General features: G+C 39.2%; 1 protein-coding gene and 1 pseudogene across 1 annotated transcript in view; one reads left to right on the forward strand and one right to left on the reverse strand.

The window, feature by feature from the left end:
• Positions 1-22,987, forward strand: part of BCKDHB (branched chain keto acid dehydrogenase E1 subunit beta) — a 267,647-nt gene that overhangs the window by 35,168 nt on the left and 209,492 nt on the right. The window contains exons 4-5 of the mRNA XM_061131661.1: positions 21,125-21,258; positions 21,479-21,634. Coding sequence (XP_060987644.1) covers positions 21,125-21,258; positions 21,479-21,634 — 290 coding nt within the window. The remainder of the gene's footprint in view (positions 1-21,124; positions 21,259-21,478; positions 21,635-22,987) is intronic.
• LOC133048202 (UBAP1-MVB12-associated (UMA)-domain containing protein 1-like) lies at positions 10,441-10,950 on the reverse strand (annotated as a pseudogene).

Genomic DNA, 22,987 nt, shown 5'->3' on the forward strand with positions numbered 1-22,987 from the left:
TCAATCACTTGGGCCTTTTAAACTGTTTTACTTTGGGGACCATGTTATGTATTATAATTTATGGTGTCTGTGTTTAGCTCTGCCTGAATATGGACCTTGAGTTATATCTCTAGCCCTGTGACTCATAGATACTTTAAAAAGGGCTGATAGAGTTAGTGAATGTTGTTTATTTTCTGGTTAAAAAGGGGCCTTCATTCTCTTGAGCTTTATTTTATTAATAGCTCTTCAGTTCGGACTTAGAATTGGTTTAATGTCAACTTTCTCCTGTTTACAAAGGGGAAAGCTCATTTATTTTTCATGCTTCTTTGTCGTGTTGTTCCCTCTGCTTCTGAGAAAAGGGCACCAGCCTATTTAGACAGGGACGTTTTGGCTATTTATAAAGTGAAGCAGGTTAATTGAAATTGACAGCTTGGTAATGTCCTCCTTGGTGAATGACGCACATGGATGATGTTGGTGTTCTGTGTGGCCTTCTAGGCAGGAATCTGCTGGAGGAATGTGTGTGCCTTGAGCTCTGGTTTTGACGTAGATACTGGGTATGGATATGTTTTAGGAAACATCTCATTTCCATATAAATGAAGGAAGATTAAAAAAAGCTTTTTTTTGTTTTAGATGGTTTGCCCTGAAATTCCAGCTGCTATCACAAGGATGATGAAAATATTTCTTTTGACTTTCTGGATAAACAACTTTAGTTATTATTCATGCACAGTGAAGTCATTATGGGTTTATTCAGAAATACATTTTGTATTCATTCATTGGAATCTTTTTTTCCAGCATCAGCTATGTGTACATTTATTTGAAAAAAATATGTGTTTTTGTATGCATTTCTCTAAACAATACTCTAGGCTCTCAATAAGTTTTAGATAGCTTCACTTAATAAGTTTGTATAGTTTCATCAATAAGTATGTCCATTTGATTATGAGAAAAGGAAGAACCAAATAGGTCGTCTTCTTTCTTACATGGTGGAACTCTGGTTCTTCTTCTGAGACATAATAAAACATCAGTTCGACTAAAATGAGTTTTTGTGTTTTTCTTTCCATGTTTCACTTAAAGAAGAGTCTTACTTCACCTTAGAGAGTTGTATAGTACCTATCCCCTAAAACCCAGGCATTCAGCTTACATTTGTTTAGATTTAGTTTCATGCAAGCCAAGGTGATTTTGTTAGTGGGAAATCGGTCTTCTTAAATCACACTGATCATGCTCAGAAACAAAGTTTCAGCTTACGCGTAAGTGTTAAAATGCCAGTGGTTGATATACCACTTATCCTTGGTCCCCTATGGGCCTGTAGCCCTCATCTAGGTCAGTGTTGGGCGATTCCTGCAGATGCCCAGGGCTCTGGGGTACCGAGGTGGTCCTGTTCTGCCAGGGTCACGCGGTTAACTTTGTGGATCATATAAGGGTGTTACTCAAATGCTAGGTGAACAGCACAGAGTTCGGGACCAAACATTGGTTTGCTCACGCCCAGTCAGGATGGTGGTGCAGAGCTCTGGCTTCCAAGTGGACAGCTGCTTGAATAGAACTGCAGTCTCTCAGAATCAGCTGGCCCTCATTTCCAGGCAGTGTCTTAGAAGGTCGCCTGGGGCTCAGTCCTTAACTTGCGTGGTCTCCAGGCCTCTGCACGTACATAGCTGCCGCTGCAGAGCATTTTTGTCCCTCAATCCAGGAGCTACCCTTGATGGTCAGCCCTTCATTCCCACTCCTAGGATATCTTTTTATTTGTTGTTAGTGTTATTTTTTAATTGAAATATAGATGATGTGCTATATTATGTGAGTTTTATGAAATGATCACCACCATCACTTTGATCACTGTGACCATTTTGATCGTCTTGTGACCATCTGTACTCCTGGGATATATATCACTTGTTAGCAGTGGCTGGGCTTCTTGTGTGTAGGGCTTCTGAGGTGGCTCAGTGGTAAAGAACCCACCCGCAGTTCAGGAGATGCAGGAGACGCGGGTTCAATCCCTGGGTTGGGAAGATCCTCTGGAGGAGGCCATGGCAACCCCCTCCAGTATTCTTGCCTGGAGAATCCCAGGGACAGAGAGCCTGGTGGGCTACAGTCCATGGGGTAGCAAAGAGTTGTGTGTAGCCCTCCTCTGCCCAATGGTAAACCTCTCTCTTTGATGAAAGTGGGTGCCGGCCTCCTGCTGTGCTCATTCATGGTCTTGCTAATGGAACAAGATTGTGATTTCTGGGTTACAATTGCTTGTCACAACTCTGTCACCATGACTGACCTTCCTTCCCTACCCCACCCCAGCCATCACCGCAGATGGAGAGATTACTCACTGTAGAGAGAGTCCAAATGCTCTTGACTTCGCCTACCATGCTGAGTAGGCTCCTCCAGCTGGTGGCCTGGGGGTCTTGAAGCCTGCTTGTGGGCCCCTGTGCCTCTCAGTTTTAGCCCTTAGGATTTCTCTGCTCACTCATGCCTCTCCACTCACAACACTTAAATCCCATTGATTTTCTAGTGTTACACAGACATTTTCTCTGTTTTATTCTCATTACCACTGTCCTGATAATACTTTACATGCTTAAAATACTTATGGTTTGCAAAGCACTTGTAATGCCTATTGTGTTTGATCCTGATTGGTAGGCAAGTTAGTGATTTTTCTCCTAGTTTTATGAATGAAGAGACGGAAGCCCAGTCTAAGATCACACACTCAGAAAGTGGTTGAACCACATCTAAACCTGTGAGTTCTGACCCAAAGCCCACATTTTTGACCACCCTACTCACTAGTACTTATGGGTCAGGAAGATCCTTTGGAGATGGAAATGGCCATGCATTCCAGTATTCTTGCCTGAGAAATCCCTTGGATAGAGAAGCCTGGCAGGCTACAGTTGGTGGGGTTGCAAAGAGTTGGACACGACTAAGCTCCTAAGCACTTCTCATCTTTAGCTGCCGTTACTCTTTCTAATCTCTTTGTATTTCATCTGCCTTGAGTCACTTCCCAACTCTGAATTTGCACTTTATTTCTTGCCTCTGTGGCTTTGGTCGCTGTTCCTTCTACCTGTGCCTAGTGAAATTCTGCCCATTTTTCAGTGCCCAGTTCTAGCGCATTCTCTTTCATGAAACTTGGCATGATTCCTCCAGGCCTGAAAGAATCTCTTCTTCCCCCTCCTCTAATAACATTTTATTTTTGTATCTCTTTCCTGTATCATAGTTATTTATATTTGTTCTATCTCCTTTTTACCTTGTAAGTTGTTTGAATATTTAAATGTTTAACATGCCTTAAATGGTATCTTATCTCTATCATTTATAGTACCTTGTATATGGCCAAGTTCATGTTGTGTGAATGTTTATTCTATAGGGGAAAAACACATTATATCAAGTAATACATTCACTGGGTCAGAGTTAAAGTTCTGATGGTGTCAGAAGGATGCAGGGCTTGATATTACACCTTGCCACATCTATCTGATAACTTAGAAAGTTAAACTTGAAGTCTCTCCCTTTGTTAGAGTATATCCTCAGTTTATCCTATTTCTTAGGTATCCTAAGCTCATTTACTGAAGAACTTATCTAACTTGCAACAAATAGAGCACATTGTTCATCTTTAAAAAATTTTTTTTAAATTGAATAATAGTTGATTCCCAGTGTTGGGTTAATTATCGCTGTACAGCAAAGTGATTCAGTTATACATATATATATATATACACACACATATATGTATACACACACACACACACCCTTCTTTTTTAAAAATATTCTTTTCCATTATTATTTATCTTAAAATTTCATTTCAATGTTCCATATTTTTAGTAGCCTCCAACTGGTTATTGCTAATATTATTGCATTTCTTGGCAAACAAAAAAATCCAACTTCTGAGTCCCAAAGTCATTTTTATTTTACCCTTTAAGATTTCATTATCATTCATTAAAAAGTAAAAAATCATTTTAAGATTTATGCTGAGCTTTCAAGAGCATAGCAAGCAGGAAATGTTGAATTTAATTAAAATTTTTGAATAACTCCATCGTGATTAAGATCATGTGAACTGTGATGGACATACTCAGTTGAATCTAAACTGATATGAGGACTTTCCCTGAAATCTCCCTTGAATCTAAGTACATGGAAATTATATCTAATTTAATGTAGATATAACTATAACTTTACTGTCAGTAACATTTTAGTTTTATGCACAAGTTTGTAGATTTCATACTGCCTTTTCAGGATAGAAACATATAGAAATTTATGCAGAGTAACTGTGCTATATTGCAGTGCAATTAATTATTGACTCAAAGTTTGAAGCACCTCTTTTAAAGGTTCTTGTAAAGATATTCTCATATGGTTTCTTGATCATTTTTAAAATCCCTGCTTTAAAGATGCTTTTTATTTTACTTTGTTGTTGGTAAGTAGATTACATGCTGTGATGGCTCAAATTTGCTATTTTATTTGCTTTGCCTTTTGGAGAAACATCAGGGAATTTGAGGACATTGTTTATAAAGAATTTTTAAATTCAGATTAAATGTTCAGAATTATTTTGCCTCTGTGACTGTGGTGCCAGATAATTAAGTTCTAATTTGATATATTTTAGCATTGTTGAGTTGAGTAATTTGCAACAGCAAATTTAGGAAAGAAACTTCTCTAATAGAATGGAGCAAATCTTCTTAAAGGAACCAAGGCTTTTCTTGGCAAACAAAAAATCCAACTTCTGAGTCCCAAAGTCATTTTTATTTTACCCTTTAAGATTTCATTATCATTCATTAAAAAGTATAAAATCATTTTAAGATTTATGCTGAGCTTCCAAGAGCATAGCAAGCAGGAAATGTTGAATTTAATTAAAATTTTTGAATAACTCCATCATGATTACAAGACTCAGTTTCCTTTTTTGAAGATGTGGAGCTAGTGAGAAGATATTCAGCAGTGGTAGGATTTGATGGTTCTATAATTCATTTTCCTGCTCTCTGCCCCTTCCGTTTGTTGTTATTCTTTAGTCGCTAAGTTGTGTCTGACTCTTTTGCAACCCCATAGACTGTAGCCTACCAGGCTCCTGCCCATGGGATTTTCTAGGCAAGAATATGGAAGTGGGTAGCCATTCCCTTCTCCAGGGGATCTTCCCAATCCAGGGATTGAATCTGCATCTCCTGCACTGGCAGGCAACTATACTCCAATAAGAGGTCTAAAAATAGAATAAAAGTGATTGCAGTTAAGATAGGAAAAAAAAATTTAAAAGTTTTAGTATCAGTGATAATCTTAAAAAATAATATAAACATATCATCTGAATCACCTGCTATGTAATCAGATATTGCTGTGTGATAAAACGGGTGTTTTTGTTGACTGTGTTTGTCTACTTCACAGTGTCTGAAATATATGAAGTGTTCACTGAGATTCAGATAACAAACTGTGCTAATATTAATAGCATCCCTGTGTGCCATACCCAGAGGAACCAGCATTATAGCAATAACACATTCAAGTCACAGACAGATGAATTTCACAGATTCCATTTAACTTTCAACAGTTCATTAGTAGTTAGTACATCAATAAGTGAACACTGAAGAACTTTCTATACCTGATTCCAGCAATAATTGAATATTTACACATTTGATAAGGATTTCACATGGTTGTGATACCAACTTTATCTCAAAGTTCCTTCCTTAAAATTAGCATTCAAGGAATGCCGTGGGTGTCTTTTTTAGTATGAGGTCTGATTATCAGTTGTCAAAGAAAGTCACGAGGTTACATATATTATTATATGTAGTGAATTTAAGTGAAAAGGCATTTTTTCATTAGAATAATTAAAAAAAATTAAGATTATATATAGAATCTGATCTGATGCTACATTGCTATAGCAGAAAACCATTATTTGTTATACTTCAGTTTTTCTGTTAACTTGAATTTAATTGGTTTTCAGTTGTTTATTTTTTTGTATTTAGGATTTTTGCCTTTTTCTTTTAATAAGAGTAATAAACGCTGAATTTAATTTTGTATGTATTAAAATATATTGAAATTGATTTAAGTTAACATTAGAAGTACAAGACAGTATCTTTCCCTTAAAAGTTATCCATCTAGTACTTCGTTTGAGAAATTGTGGTCTCTGATATTGAATGTTATTATATCTCAAACATAGTGGCTCATCCCAACCAAATGTTCCCTATTTCAGTTTCTATTTGTTGATTTTATAATTTCCCCAAATTTTGGCTATCATTTCTTATTTTAATATTATTTTGGTCATTCAGTTTTTTCATTTATAACATATTTAAAAAATGTTATATGTTGAAGACTACTTAAGGCACTAGAGATGACTGAAGATAGTTCTCTTCTTTATGCCTGGGTGAGCCTGTAGTCTCTTCACTGTCAGATTTTCCCATTATTTAAATGAAAAATCTCATGTATGTATTATTACATATTGATTTCGACTAAACTATTATCTGCCTTCCTGGCATATCTCTGTGTTTGGAATGCTTGGTGGATCCTTGTTGAAAAGTTGTACTGAAAGTGTTAGTTGTTCAGTCGTGTCTGACTCTTTGTGACCCCATGGATTATAGCCCACCAGACTCCCTGTCCTTGGGATTTTCTAGGCAAGAATACTGGAGTGGGTTGCCATTCCCTTCTCTAGGGCATCTTCCCTCAGGGATCAAACCTGGGTTACCACATCCTCATTGTCACAGACTAAGTGCCTTTTAGCCCAGGCACGATGGGTGTTTTAAATCTGGTCACTCAAGCAAAACTATTGAATGACTACTAAGTTTAAACATTGTGCTAGGTACTACTGAGTGTTCAAAGATGAGTGGGATGTAGGCTGTATTCTCAGTACAGGAGCTCATGGATTCTAATCTGATCATTAAATCCTTGGAACTGATTTGGACTTTGCTGAATCTGGACATTGTTGGTTCTGTGCCTAGAGTCGTAGACTCATTAGTTACAGTGAAACTTCTGCATTTTATCTACCCATTCATTGAGTAAACCTTTACTAAGCACATTTGCTCCTGGTTGATTTTTATCTTCTTTAATTTTCCTGTCTTATCAATTATAATAACCCGGATCTATTTCCCAGGAGTATTCAGAATATAATAGAGGTAGACTCTATAGGACAAGACACCCAAACAGCACTTTCTAGCTATTGTTACCTAGAGGCTACAGTTTGGAGAATGTTGCCATAAGATCATTGTAAATAGAGGCAAGCTTACTAAATCTGGAAACCTTGGAACCTGGCACCTTCTGAAAGAAGAAAGGAGCTGTCCAGAAGGGATGAAGTTCCAAGGATGGCCTTGGCCAACTTGTGGGATCTCTGGAGCCATGATGACCCTTTTGAGCTGTCCCTAGTTGAGCTAAAATGATCAGTCCTTTATACTCACACTGATTGATTATTGGATAGTGGCCACCAAGTATGACCTTGAACTTGGAGGTTCGGTGTAGTTGAGGCAGTCTCTGAAGGGGTGACAGCTGGGGTCTGTTGCTGAGAGCACTCTTAGGAACCGGAGCAATAAGTTCTTCACACGGGGGAGCTGGGCCTCACGCCTCAGAGTGCCCCCTCCGGGTAGTACACCATGACTACTACCTTGATGCTGAGTGCTAAGTCAACTCTTCCATTTTCTGGTTATGGATCATGAGTAGTCTAATTTAGGATGCTAATCTACTGCGGATTAGTTATGGCTAAGGTGAATACTTGGTTTATATTTCTCCTATAAGTTTCCACTTGTGTGTATTAGTTGTTCAGTTGTGTCCAACTCTTTGTGACCCCCTGAACTGTAACTCTACAGGCTCCTCTGTCCATGGAATTCTCTCATCAATAATTGGAGTGGGTTGCCATTCCCTTCTCCGGGGGATCTTCCCAACCCAGGGATCGAACCTGGGTCTCCCACATTGCAGAGATTCTTTATCATCGGGGCCACCAGGGAAGCCTAAGTTTCCATAATATTCCTTACTCTAATAAAATGTTTTGGCATACCAAGGACAGTCCCGTTTGCCTGGGACTACTCAGGTTAGGACTGTTGATCGATTAGCATCTGTTAATTATCTTTGGTATCCTAACACTCCTAGACATATTTCCATTTGGATGATAACTTATATGCTCATCTTGCTTAGTATGTTTAGAAAAATTTATTTGCATATTTATCCTCTAAGTCTCTCTGGCCTGTTTATCTAATGAATGCAACATTCTGCTCCTTTCTTTTTTTTTTTTTTTTTTCCATTCTGCTCCTTTCTACCTCTTATTTTAAAGAGGCAGAAGTGATCTGGATTAACTTTGTGTTTTTACTTTATTTGACCCACAAACAAATGCCTTTCATCTTGATTAAATTCTTCATCAGCAAACTTTAAACTGTGAAATCACATTATATTCCAAAAAGTGTGTGATTAAAACTTCTTGTCATTAGGTGCTAAGTCGTGTCCAACTCTTTTGCAACCCCATGGACTATAGCCTTCCAGGTTCCTCTGTCCATGGGATTTTCCAGGCAAGAGTACTGGATTGGGTTGCCATTTCGTTCTCCAGGGGACCTTCCTGACCCAGGGATCGAACTCGAATCTCCTGAATTGGCAAGCAGATTTTTTACCACTGAGCCACCAAGAAGTCTATTGTGATTAAAATGACTGAAATATATTTCCTGTGTCTCCCTATCTCTTGCCCCATTAAAATTGTATTGAATATGTATAATGACATTTATTTCCTGTGGTATATTTTGTATCTGAGTCACAAATGTTTATATACTTATTTATCTTTCTGTTCAAGGAATCTGGGACTTGAGCTATTTCTCTGATGAAGTTGATCTTTTTTTCTGGAAGGATAGTCTGACCTATTCAGATTTGTGTCCTGAGGAAATACTGGTTACTTAGAGATAGGCAGTTTTACAGCTGCTTTTTCAGATTTTTTTTTTTTTCAGTTTTTTAAAATTCATCTTTATTTAAATATTTTTATAGACAAATTGAAATACTTATAAGCACAGTTATGGTAGACATACATATAAATGAAATGTATAAATACTTCAGACAAAATTTAATACATATTAGACAAACCAAAACTTACATTTGGTGTTAAGGTATATTTACATGAATATTGAAAAAAATGTTTTCACAAAAACTGCTATAAAATGTTCACATTTGTCTTATAATAAGTTAGATTTCCTACACTGATGTTTTATGAAAATTATGTAAAGATCTAATTTAGTCATTCACCTCATATGCTACCATTATTTGTAAATAAAGCATATTTTTGTCAATAGAAATGTACATTTAACTCTTAATCTTGTAACAGTTTATCAAGACCATGCCACATTTATTAAAAAAACATGCATGCCACATTAAAACTTAATTCATGTACTTTTGTGCACATTGTTTAGTTTTGCTATGGCACTCTATCTTTGTGAAAAATATATTTAAAATTTGGCACAGAATCAATAAATTGTATTGGCATGAATCAGAACAAATGTGATTTACATTTTCCATGCCATAGAAAATACTCTATCACAATTTATCTCTTCCCTTTATAGTTTATGGACCAATGGCAGTTTTCTATTTTAGTCAGAATAGACAATGCATATTCACAAATTAAAAGCCCTGTGTAGGTGTTTTGCTTACATTCTAGCTAGAAATGAATCAGCCGTAGTTTTTCTGGCAGTTAAACATTTCCTTCTGTATTGTGGCCAACAAATGTCTAAATAAGGGCTTTATCAGCAACAATGCATATCATAAGCTTCTTTTCTCTGGGAGGCAGAGAGGTTGGAAGGAAATGCGGGTCTCTTTATGAAGAGTTTATGGACTGGAAATACAAGAGGGAAAGAGAGAAAATGCCAACTGACACAGAAGCAGGGGATGTTCTTGTAAGCTGGTGAGAGCAAATCATGAAGTAGCGAAAAATAAAGACAGGAACCTAGGTCTCCATCAAGGTGGAGAAGACTGCCATGGGCTTAAGGAAAATCTGTCATTCAAAAGAGACAGTATCCAGAGCATTCTTCATAGAGCATTCTTGTCTCAGCAAACTACTATTGCTTTCTAGGAAAAGTTGTAAATTTCCACATCAATGTCTAAATTAAGACTGAAGAAATTAAGCTAACTGGCAATTTTTTTTTTTTTTTTTGGTCTGAATTCATTCATAAACACAGTGAAAGGAGAAAGGGGGTAACATTAAGTTTTCCTCCAAACCAGAGAAGTCACACTCTGAGTAGAGATTTCAGAATTGTGCTCAAAAAAAGTCTCAGTTCTTTTACACAGTTTTTCCAAAAGAAATGTGAGGTGCTATATTTTGAGAGACTGGTTGACAAAATCTCCTTTCAAAAAGCCTTGATAAATTAATCTTTGTATTTATTACTAGAGGAAAAGGAAGTAGATCTTAGGTTTAATTTTTATACAAATATGCTTTATTCTAAAAAAATATAGAGCAATGAATAATATATTATTATTTGCTTCACGATCCTTGCTTTCTGATGACCTCTAAGGGCCTTTACAAAACACATCAGAGGAGTGAAATTAAATCGGCAAACTTTTAGTTTGTTAAGGTGCACACAGACAAAATGATTACGAACCACAGAGTACAGAGTTTTCAATAGTGAAATCATACCAAAACCTTGGTAAGGTTTTGCTGACCTCATAGGAGAGTAAGTGTTGGGGAAAGTCACTGATGGTGCCCTGCCCGGCGCACGTGTGGGGCCAAGGTGAGGGTACATCGCTCAGAAGCTCAGCCTTTAGTGAGCTGTTCTCCAGGGTCTGGCCTGCCTTATTTTCCGTCTCAGGCCCTGCCACAGTCACACTGGATGAGTGTTTCTTTGCCAGTTTACGTTGTTAATTCCTTGCAGAGATGAATCGTGACAAAAATTCAAAAGCAGTTCCCTCATTCATCTGTGGGTTTATCCCCCTGAGCTGTGAATGACCAGGCTCCTCCCAAGGCTGCTTGTCTTCTACGTCTGAAGTGTTGCCTCTTGCTGCCACTCTTTGTTCATGTGCCATATCTCCTGAAAGGACAAATCCTTCTGTCTCTGGTACCGACGGCTATTTAGATTCCGGAGGCTTTCTGAAGGAGTGAATCATTGCTGCCTCTGCTGTTACCGGATGCTCGCGCCGCAGTCCCCCGTTGTACTGGCCCCGGAGCCCGCTGCCTTGCTTCCGGGGTTCAGCTTTTTCAGAAAATTTTATTGGAAAGTATTTCATTTTTACCCTGGGTAGATTTAATAGCACGCAGGACCACTTTATTCACAAGGAAAACTAATTTAGAACTAGCTATGGGTTCCAAAGGTACTGAGGTCTTCAGTTTTTTTTAACCTACCAGGAGGCAGTTGGTTGTCACCATAAACCACGGCTACTTCTTTTTCCTAATTGTTTCTTTGCACTCTTCTCACTGTTTCCGGCCTTTCTTTGTGGCTGAGATGTTGTCACAGGGGACGGGGTTCACTGGTGGACTCGATTTGCCCACTTGTGATTCTTTGGGCAGAGAAGTCAGCTGCTGTTGTTTTGATGTTTGGAGTCATTTAGTGGATGATAACTTCAACAGAGAGTATGCTGCCGGAGATGTCCAACTTCTTAATCACATTCCCTTTACAAAAAAGAAAAGTTAGAAAGTGGTGGTATGACTTTATACTTAGTCTTCAACAAATGAGAAGTTGAAGTCATTTATTTAAATGGTCAACCGTCTGTACTTAAGCATTCTTCACATTTTCATAGACTCAGGGGATAATGGAGCTACACAAAGATATTAGCCTAAAACTTAAGCAAAGGTAGCAAAATATAAGAAAATGGTATGCTGTATGAATATCTGTTCTTCACTTTTTAATTTTTAAAATTTATTTTTTTATTGAAGTATAGTTGACTTACAATGTTGCATTAGTTTCTGGTGTATTGCAGAGTGATTTAGTTATACATATAGATATATATTCTTTTTCATATTCTTTTCCATTATGGTTTATCATAGGATATTGAACATAGTTCCCTATACAGTAGGTGCTATACAGTAGGACCTTGTTTTATCCATCCTATATATAATAGTTTGCATCTGCTAATCCCAAACTCCCTATCCATTCCTACCCGCTCCCCATGCCCGCCCCCCCCCCCCAACCCCGGGAACAACAAGTCTATTTTCTATGTCTGTGAGTCTGTTTCTGTTTTGTATATAAGTTCATTTGTGTTGCTTTTTAGATTCCACATATAAGTGATATCATATTTGTCTTTCTCTTTCTGACTTCCATCGCTTAGTATGATAACCTATAGTTCCATCCATGTTGCTGCAAATGATTATCTTCTTTTCCTGCTACTGTATTATCAGTAACCATAAGTTTACCTGAAATATTAATCTTAATTATCTTAAGTTCAGTAAGAAGTAATTTGGATGTTAATTATTCTTTTCTGACTTAGTTCAAGGCTCTTGGGCATTGAAGAGCTTTCAGATTAGGCATACGTTTTTTCCTTCATGTGAACTCACAGCCACTAACCCCCTAAATAAACATTAGTTGAGTTTGTTTACAGTACTTTGTATGAGTCCCTCTTACAACACTCTTGGAGCCTTAGAAATAGATTTGTCCTTATAGCCTTTAGCTGCCTTTGAAACATAGGAATTGCAGCTGATTTTAGATTTTATTTATCACTTGGTTGAATGTTTTAAATTGTCATGTGTTTCAGGAATATCCAGGTTTTGTACCACCTGATCTAAAGGCTGTGGTCTCTGTGAGATTATGTAATCACATCTTTAATGCGTATATATAATCACTACTTAAATGTACTGAATTCCAGAAGTTTGGTTCCAAATAGCAAAAAGTTGAGTTTGGTTATCTCAGAAAGTAAAGAAACATTTATATAGAATTGATTTTTTTTTTCTTAAGTTTTTTTTTTTTTTTGGATGTGAACTATTTTTAAAGTCTTCATTGAATTTGTTATAATATTGATTCTGTCTTATGTTTTGGTTTTTTGGCCTCAAAGCATGTGGGATCTTAGTTTCCCGATCAGGGATTGAACCCATATCCTCTGCATTGAAAGGTGAAGTCTTAACCACTGGACTATCAGGGAAGTCCCTAGAGTTGAATTCTAAATCCAAAGAAGCTTAACTCTTATTATCTAATTTAGTCTTTCAAAATAAACATTTATTGAATGTTTGCAGTAAATAATTCAATAATGTATTGACAGTCAAGTGCTAATGCTGTCCTTCCTTGTTGCCTGCTGACTCCGGGCCAGTCCTCTCTGTTCCTAGCGTGGCTCATCGCCAGCCTCACCAGCACTCCTGTCGGTATCCACATGGATGCTCTTCTTGATTGTTTATCCTTTGCTCTGGGGATCTTGTGTTCCATCCTACCTTAGCTTTTCACTTTTATGGTCTACCCCCAGGTATGGTCTGCCTACCCCAGACTGTCATTCCCAGTCCCTCCATCCTCTCAATCTGAAACCTTCTCAACTCCGACCTCCACCTCGAACCTCCCCAGCTCACTGCCTCTCATGCCTCCACTCTAACAATCCTTTGACTGTCTTAATCCTTCAAAGTCATGAATCCTGCCATCCTATCACTGACTCTCACTCCCCTGATGACCTTTCTTCCCTTTATACCCACTTTAAATTCCATGCCATGATTTGCTTGGCAAAATTCAATGCTGGTTAAATCCATCTTTGTCTATATCCTCAATCCTGAGCTGAATATTGTTGGAGCAAAACATATCATCTTGTCAAGTGAACTCACTTTCAGCTCAATACTGGTGACCTTCAGGGCCCACCCAGGCTACATGTTCCCGTATGACTATTTCATATGCTTTTCTCTCAACACTGCCTCCCCAGAACTCCCTAGTGGTCCAGTGGTTAGGATTCCACTCTTCCACCACAGGAGGCACGGGTTTGATCCATGATCTGGGAACTAAGATCCTGCATGCCACAGTGTGACAAAAAACCAAAAAAACACTGCCTTCCCATCCGTGTGTGTGCGTGTGTGTGTGTGTGTGTGTTAGTTGCTCAGTCATGTCTTTGAGACCCCATGGACTGTAGCCCACCAGGCTCCCTCATCCTTCTCTTAGCTAATAGTCTAATTTACATTTTACTAAGATAGATGGAGCGAATGGAGAACTTCAGCAAACTCTCCACTGCATCTCTCTGTGTTCCAGCATCAGTGCTCACACGTGCTTTCCCTCTGAATGCACATAAGGGCTCCTGTCACTCGGCACACCAGACCCCTTCCTCCTCGGTCACCATCTCAAACACATGGTTCCACTCATTCTTCCTTCTCTCCATGTCCTTAGTTTTCTCAGTCATCAGTCCCCCCGCCCCCTCATCATTTCTACCAGCCTGCAAATATCCTTCTGTTTCTTCCATCTTAATCCCTCTACTGATTCCATATTCTTCTCCAGCTAGCTGTTGCTCATTTTCTCTTCTTTCCTCCACAGCAGAATTTCTCCAAGTACAATTGTTATTATTCCTTGTCTCCAATTTCTATTCTCCAGTCCCCCTTGAATTAGGCCTTTGTTTTCTCCCTTTCTCCCACCTGTTATATCCGGGTCACCAGTTAGAAAATGGTCAGCCCTCATCTCACTTTTATTTTTTTTTAACCAATTTATTTTTTATTGAAGTATAATTGCTTTACAGAATTTTGCTGTTTTTGGTCAAACCTCAACCTGAATCAACTGTAGGAATACATACATCCCCTCCCTTTTGAACCTCCCTCCCATCCCCCTCCCCACCCGACTCATCTAGGTTGGTTGATACAGAGCCCCTGTTTGAGTTTCCTGCACCATATAGCAATTCCTGTTGGCTCTCTATTTTACTTTTCAGCTGACAGCACTTGGCTCAGGTCACTGCAGTCTCTTAGGATCACTTCGTCTGACTTCTAGGCCAGCATGTTCTGCTAGTTTGCCTCCAAATTCTGGCTGTTTTTTCCTTGCCAAGGTTGCTAGTTATTTTTCACATCTTGCTTTTTAAAAATGAATTGATTAATTGGCTGTGTCGGCGTTCAGTTGAGGCAAGTGGGACCTTTGTTGCATCATGTGTACTCTTTAGTTGCGTCACGTGGACTCTGGTTGTGGCACGTGGACTCTGGTTGCGTCACGTGGACTCTCTAGTTGCGTCACGTGGACTCTTTAGTTGGCGGCACATGGACTTTCTAGCTGTGGCGGCACAGGCTCTCGAGTACTCGGGCTTCAGTACCGCTGTACGTGGGCATGTGGGGTCTTAGCTTCCCAACCAGGGATCCAACCTGTGTCCCTTGCATTGCAAGGTGAATTCTTAGCCACTGGGCCATCAGGGAAGTCTTCAGACCTTGTCTTTTTAGCACTGGGTTTCTCCTCTCTATGTACCCATTTAGATGTACCTGGGAGTCCCATCCAGTCCCATGTTTTTTAATCTTCATGCTGATGACTTCCAACTCATACACCTAACAGTCCAATGAACCGCATTCCCTCTGTGTCTGAAGGCACAGCTCAGACATAACATCTCCACAGCGGGGCTGCTGATGTCTCACCTCCTCCTGCTTCATGATTTCCCTTCCTTGAGAGGTGGTAACTGTCCTCCGGCTATCTGAGTCAAAAAGTCTCTAAATCCTCCTGAGCACTTCACTTCACACCCTTTTCCTCAGTACCTCCTTCTGACACTATCCTAAGGCTGTCTATCTGGATGCACACCTTTGCTGCTCTTCTGTGTCATCATCTCTGGCTGGGGTGATTGCAGCCTCGTGTTACCAGTCTTGCTGGGTCCATATCTGCCTATTTAGAGGCTGGTCACCAAGGACCAGCCAGAGGGCTCCTGCTGGAATGCGATTTGGAGGATGGGGTGACTTTGCTCCCTGACTTCCTGTCTTGCTCATGTGCTTACTGACTCATTCTCACAGGCAAAGTCAGAATGTTTACAGTGACCTCCCCCCAACAAGGCCCTGTCTGACTTCTCCCACCTCCCCAGCCCATCCCCTTCACTCTTCAACTTCATGTCTTCCCACAATTTCTGTTACTCCACACCAGGCCCTCTGGACTTGATAACTTGCCTCTAATATGCTGAACAGGTTCATACCCCAGGACCTTTGCACTCATGGATCCCTCTGTTCAGAACATTTATGTCCTGGGATGTATGCACAGTACGTTTCCTCACTTTCTTCAGCCCTTCCTTTAAATGTCATCAGACAGTGGTGCCTCCCTGATCTTCCTGGCTGAGACCACTGGAGTCTCGCGTCCTCACCCCTAAACGCTCCGTGCTTTCCTGTTCTCTCTAGCTCTTGTCATTCTCTCATGCACCATGTATTTTACCCATTTATTTATTTTGGTTAATTAAATTTATTTATTTATTTATTTTTGGCTGTGCTGAGTCTTCACTGATACATGTGGGCTCTCTCGTTGCCGTGAGTCATGGGCTACTTTGTAGTTGCAGTGCAGGGGCATCTCATCGCAGTGGTTTTTCTTGTGGAGCACAGGCTCTAGAACATGAAGGTTGAGTACTTGTGCGCAAGCGTAGCTGCCCCATGGCGTGTGGGATCCTCCTGGATCGGGAATTGAACCCATGTCCCCTGCATTGGCAGGTGGATTCTTTTTTTTTTTTTTTTTTCATTTATTTTTATTAGTTGGAGGCTAATTACTTTACAATATTGTAGTGGGTTTTGCCACACATTGACATGAATCAGCCATGGATTTACATGTGTCCCCCATCCCAATCCCCCCTCCTGCCTCCCTCCCCACCCCATCCCTCTGGGTCTGCCCATTGCACCAGCCCTGAGCACTTGTCTCATGCATCCAACCTGGGCTGGTGATGTGTTTCACACTTGATAATATACATGTTTCAATGCTATTCTCTCAGATCATCCCACCCTTGCCTTCTCCCGCAGAGTCCAAAAGTCTGTTCTGTACATCTGTGTCTCTTTTTCTGCCTTGCATATAGGGTTATCACAGTGGTTTTTCTTGTGGAGCACAGGCTTTAGAACATGAAGGTTGAGTAGTTGTGGTGCACAAGCTTAGCTGCCCCATGGCATGTGGGATCTTCCTGGATCTGGAATCAAACCCGTGTCCCCTGAATAGGCAGGTGGATTCTTAACCACCGGACTACCACGGAAGTCCTTTGTCATTTATTTTGTTTTTATTGTCTGTTTCTCCTGACTAGTAAGTTCCAGGAGGATAGGATTTTGTTTTTTTTTTTTTTTTTTGGTTTTGTTTGTTGCTGTGCCCTCTGTGTCAAGAATAGAGCCTAGACAATATTAGGTACTTTATAAACATTTGAACAAGTGTGTGAATTGTTTTAATCTTTTCAGTATTGTGAGCAACTTGTTGCAGATAGTGGAACTGAGGCTTAGAAAGTGTAGTAATTTGTGGTAATAGTACTTAAAGCCAGAACAGGCTTGACTGAGAGTACAATCCCTATATGCATTAATTCACCCATTGAAATATGACGTGTATGAACTTTATGTTAGGTTATGCTGAAGCTGAAACTCCAATACTTTGGCCACCTCATGCAAAGAGTTGACTCATTGGAAAAGACCCTGATGCTGGAAGGGATTGGGGGCAGGAGGAGAAGGGGACGACAGAGGATGAGATGGCTGGATGGCATCACCGACTTGATGGACGTGACTTTGAGTAAACTCTGGGAGTTGGTGATGGACAGGGAGGCCTGGCATGCTGCGATTCATGGTGTCGCAAAGAGTCGGACATGACTGAGCAACTAAACTGAACTGAACTGAACTGCATTCTAAGGAAGTTACTAGTACTGTGCATTTGATTTATGCTCTTATAGTCCATCATGACCTCTTTGGGAGATAATAGAAACAGATTTTTAAAAAATTTATATTTTTCTTTTCTTTTCAAAACATATTTTTAATACTTAGTTCTTGTTGAAGCAGTTTCAGTTAGATCATAGGAAGTTGTTGGAGAGAGTTATTAAACAGTTTCCTCAAACCATTTTGAAGTAAGAGCTGTAGGAAACTCAGCTTTTGCCTTCTAGCAGTAAAAAGGGCTATACTAATTGAGATGAAAAATATCTGAATCTGCGTGCTTGAAGCAGCAGAGAATAGGTAGGAACCCTGCTCATCTGGTGATGGTGCTCCCAGTATTTCAGGGTTCAGGATTCTGCACTTGGCAGCTGGACTCTGTGTTCATTTTCAATTAATGAATTGCACTGGGTCAATGGAAGCCTAGCTCTTCAGCAGTTACCAAGCTACTTGCAGTCAGATGGAAAACTGATGAAGGATGGAAATCACGATTTTAGCAGATAGTCCCAGATCCCAATAAGTATGAATCATGCTGTAAGTTTCTGCAGCTGCTTTGAGAGTACAAACTGTAGGATGTGTCTGCTGGGTGTTTCCCAACACTTGCCCTCTGTGTGGTTCGCTGTCAAAGGAATGATTGAACTGAAAGTGAGTTCTGTGCACCAAGAGGAATGGGTATCCTTGGGTTATGGACATGAAACATGAATCCTGATCAATCCTAGATTCATGAAACATGAATCCCAGACTTTTGGTCCCCTGGCTAGATTGTTGGTGAGGCCATTGCTTATGTCTGGCTAGATCGTTGGCTAGGCCATTGCTTATGTCTGACTAGCTCTCTGAAATGAGAATTTTTCACGAAAATCCTGATCCTGGCCAAGAGGTGGTGAAATTTCAGGTGACAATTGAGTTGTATGATGCAGATAATGTATCCTGCAGATTAATAGAAATCAGAGCTTCCAATGCAGGGGGCCAGGGCTCAATCCCTGGTCATGGAACTAGATCCCACATACTGCAACTAAGAGCCTGCATCCTGAAATGAAGATCAAAGATCTTGTGTGCTGCAACTAAGACCTGGCACAGCCAAATAAATAAATATGAAAAAAAAGTAGTACTGAGTCTGTGTGTCTTTGTCTTAGCTGTCCCAAGTCATATAGCCTGGGGAGGTCTCCCAGGGGAGCCCGTCCTGCCTGCATTTCCTTTCCTTCAAGGGTCAATTCTTCTTCTGTTCAGGCCTGCTTTTTGGTTCTCCTGTGCCTTTAAGTAGTTGTTGGTTATATTCTCTCCAGATTTGTAGTCATTTGATGTGGGAGTGTTAGTGCGAAGAAAACTATTCTACCATGACCGAGATTGGAATTTCAGTAAGTACTAAGTGAAAGTGAATGTGAAGTTGCTCAGTCGTGTCTGACTCTGCAACCCCATGGGCTGTAGCCTACCACACCCCTCCATCCATGGGATTTTCCAGGCAAGAGTACTGGAGTGGGTTGCCATTTCCTTCTCCAATAAGTACTAATGCATAGTTTTTTCATCATTCAGTTCAAAATACTTTTTGGTTTCCATTATAATGTCTTCTCTGGGACATGGGATATTTAGCCATGTATTTAATGCTTTTTTTTAGGCTTAAAATTTTTTTGAGGCATTGTCCTCTGTTGTCCTCTTCTCCTCTTGCCTTAAATGTTTCCCAGCATTAGGATCTTTTCTAATGAGTTGGCTCTTTGCATCAGATGGCCCAAAGTATTGGAACTTCAGCTTCAGCATCAGTCCTTCCAATGAATATTCAGGATTGTTTACCTTTAGGATTGACTGGTTTGATCTCCTTGCTGTCCAAGGGACTCTCAAGAGTCTTCTCCAACACCACAGTTCAAAAGCATCAATCACAGAAAACCAACCAAAGTGATCACATGGATCATAGCCTTGCCTAACTCAGTGAAACTATGAGCCATGCTTTGTAGGACCACCTAAGATGGACGGGTCATGGTGGAGAGTTCTGACAAAACATGGTCCACTGGAGAAGGGAATGGCAAACCACTTCAGCATTATTGTCTTCAGAATCCCATGAGCAGTATGAAAAGGCTGTACATTACATGACTTATTTATTTTGTAACTGGAAGTTTGTAACTTTTGACCACCTTCACTGATTCTTATTAACCCTCACCCCTACTTCTGGCAACCACCACCCTGTTCTCTGTGCTTATCAGCCTGAGTTTTTGTTTTTTCTTCTTTTATCCCCTTCAGATTATACATATGAATAAAATCACACAGTGTTTTTCTTTGTCTGATGTATTTTACTTGGCAAAATACCCTCTAGGTTCATCCAAAGAATGGCAAGATTTCATTCTTTGTTATGGCTGAGTAATATTCCATTGTGTATGTATGTGTATGTGTGTGTGTGTGTCTGTGTATCTATATCTATCTATTTATCTATATGTGTCAAATCTTCTTTATCCATTCATCAATCATTGGACCCTCAAGTTACTTCCGTATCTTGGCTATTGTAAATATTATGGCAGTGATCATGAGGGTGCCGATGCATATATCTTTAAAAAAATTTGCTTTTGGCTTCTAGCTTAATCCCACCACGGTCTGAGACTGACTCTGTATGATTTTAATCTTTTGGCTGTTGATTGACTATATAGCTCAGTCTGTGGACAATTGGTGTCTATATTCTGTGTTCACTTGAAAAGAATTTGTATTCTTAGCTCTTGGGTGCTCTACGTCAGTTATATTTGTTAACCATGTTCAAATATTCAATAGTTTTTACCTTTTTATTTTGATGTGCTTTTTCTGTCAGTGAGACTTGTACGTGAACATCTCCCACTGTATTGGGAATTTTATCTAATTATCCTTTTAATTCTGTTAGTTTTTTCGATTTATGTGCAGTTTGTGTTGTTATATGGGACTTCCCAGGTGGCTCGGTAGTAAAGAATCTGCATGCTAAGCAGGAGACTTGGGGTTTGATCCCTGGATTGGGAAGATCTGGAGGAGGAAGTGGCATCCCACTCCAGTATTCTTGCCGGGAAGATTCCATGGACAGAGGAGCCTGGCAGGCTACAGTCCATGGGGTTGAAAAGAGTCAGACATGACTCAGAGACTGAGCATGCATGCTGCTTATATGAGTATAAATTTAGAATTATGTCATCCTTATGAATTGAATCCTTTAACAGTATGAATTTTCCCTCTTTATCTCTGATAGTACCTTTTCCCTTAAAGTCTACTTTGTTTGCTTTTAATGTAGTGACATCAATTTCTTTTGGTTTAGGTTTTTCATTGTGTGTGTGTATTTTTTTTCCTTTTCCTTACATTTATTTTATTTATTTTTTTAAGCATCTGGGTTTTACTTTCTTTTATCCTAGTGTGACAATCTTTCAATTTAGGACATTCAGGTTACTTGGTTAATATAATTGCTATATTTACCTTGAAACCAACAATTGTACTATTTCTTTACTGTTTCATTCACATGTTGCTTGTTTTCCTCTACCTCATGGTTATTAACTCTGTGAATTTTCCATTGTATCTTGCATCACATTACTCTCATTTGTCATATGAAGGTGACTTTCTTGTCTTTTGTAGGTAAAGATAGAGTTTTTAATACCCCACTGTGTGAACAAGGAATCGTTGGATTTGGAATTGGAATCGCAGTCACTGGTGCTACTGCCATTGCAGAAATTCAGTTTGCAGATTATATTTTCCCTGCTTTTGATCAGGTGAGAAGATTGCATTTTGCCCTAATGGAGCATCTCTAAGGCAAGTCCGTGAAGTTTACAACTTTACCTCCAGTCTCCCGCCCCCTATCTTGGAACTTTTTGTTACCTTTGAGCTATTTTGTTATGGGCATATATTTAAAGATTAGATAAGATGTCTTAAGAAAATCGATGGGAATAAAAGGACCGATCATGAGATGTCCCTTTTCTCTTTTCCTTTCAGATTGTTAATGAAGCTGCCAAGTATCGCTACCGGTCTGGGGACCTTTTTAATTGTGGAAGCCTCACCATCCGGTCCCCTTGGGGCTGTGTGGGCCACGGGGCTCTCTATCATTCCCAGAGTCCTGAAGCTTTCTTTGCCCACTGCCCAGGAATCAAGGTATTCTCACTTACGTACTTTGCTTGCTCTCCATTTGATGTTTCCATTTTGGTTCATTCTATTAGTATTAACTAATATGCTTATCTAGAGAAAAGCAATCAGAAATTTTGGAATTTATGTGAATTTAATTGTTTTTAAGAAAGAGAACTTTTATTTCTTTTAGGTTAAGCACCCGGCCCAGGTTTATAGACTGTTCTTCTTGAAGTGACACTGGCTTGACCCTGATGTTGATTTCATACACTTCAGATAATAAGACTGAAAACATAGTTTATCTTCAACCTCATTCAAAGCTCTCTATTTTTTTGCAATAAAAATCATATTTATTTATCAAAATAGCATATTTTACCAAGACATGAAAAATGAAAATGACAAAGTAAGATGTACATTCCTGTCTATCTTTGGCACGTTTCACGAATTTGTTCAATAGAAAGGCCATACTTGCAAATTCCATTTGAGCAGAAAGCGCTGTCTCTTTCTTTTGTGTTTTTAAAATATTTTTCTTGGAGTATAGGTGCTTTACAATGTTATTAGTTTCAGGTGTACAACAAAGTTAATTAGTTACACACATACATATATCCACTCTTTTTTTTAGATTCTTTTCCCATATGTACAGAGCATTACAGAGAATTGAGTAGAGCTCCCTGTGCTATATACAGCAGGTTCTTACTGGTTATCTATTTTCTTAAGAAAAGCTTTTTATTTTGTATTGGGGTACAGCCAATTAACAATATTTTGATAGTTTCAGGTGAACGGCAAAGGGACTTAGCTCTACATATACATGTATCAACTCTACCCCAAGCTCCCCTCCCATCCATGCTGCCATATAACATTGAACAGAGTTCCATGTGCTATACAATGAATTCTTGCTGGTTATCCATTAAAAATTTAGCGGTGTGTAAAGCTCTGTTTCTTTCTAATGGAACTTTCTCACTTAAAAGTTGATTCTGGCGTAATTTTAATAAATCTACTGCTTAGACCATATTTACCTCGCAGTCAGAGGAGTAAAGCTTTTGCTCTTAGTCTGTTTCCTACGTTTTCAATACCGTGACAAAAGACTTTGTTACCTTGGTGTAATCTCTAGTCCAGGGTAAGGTAAATGCTTCCTCAAGTCATTAATTTTGCAGCCTCTCTCTCTTTTATAGCCTTCCAGAATAATCTTAGGTCTTTTGATTAAAAAATATATATATATATATATTTGCTTATTTTATGTCCTAATTTTTAATAATATTTTCTTTTTTATTTTCTGAAAAGCTTTCCAGTGAGTCATTATAGAAACTCATAGATATGTCTACCCAGGGCTTTATGCCTGTTTTTCTTTTTTTAAACTTATTTTTGTTTTTATTTTATTTTTAT

The sequence above is a fragment of the Dama dama genome, chromosome 28 (genome assembly GCF_033118175.1).
Source record: "Dama dama isolate Ldn47 chromosome 28, ASM3311817v1, whole genome shotgun sequence".
Taxonomy (NCBI): Eukaryota; Metazoa; Chordata; class Mammalia; order Artiodactyla; family Cervidae; genus Dama; species Dama dama.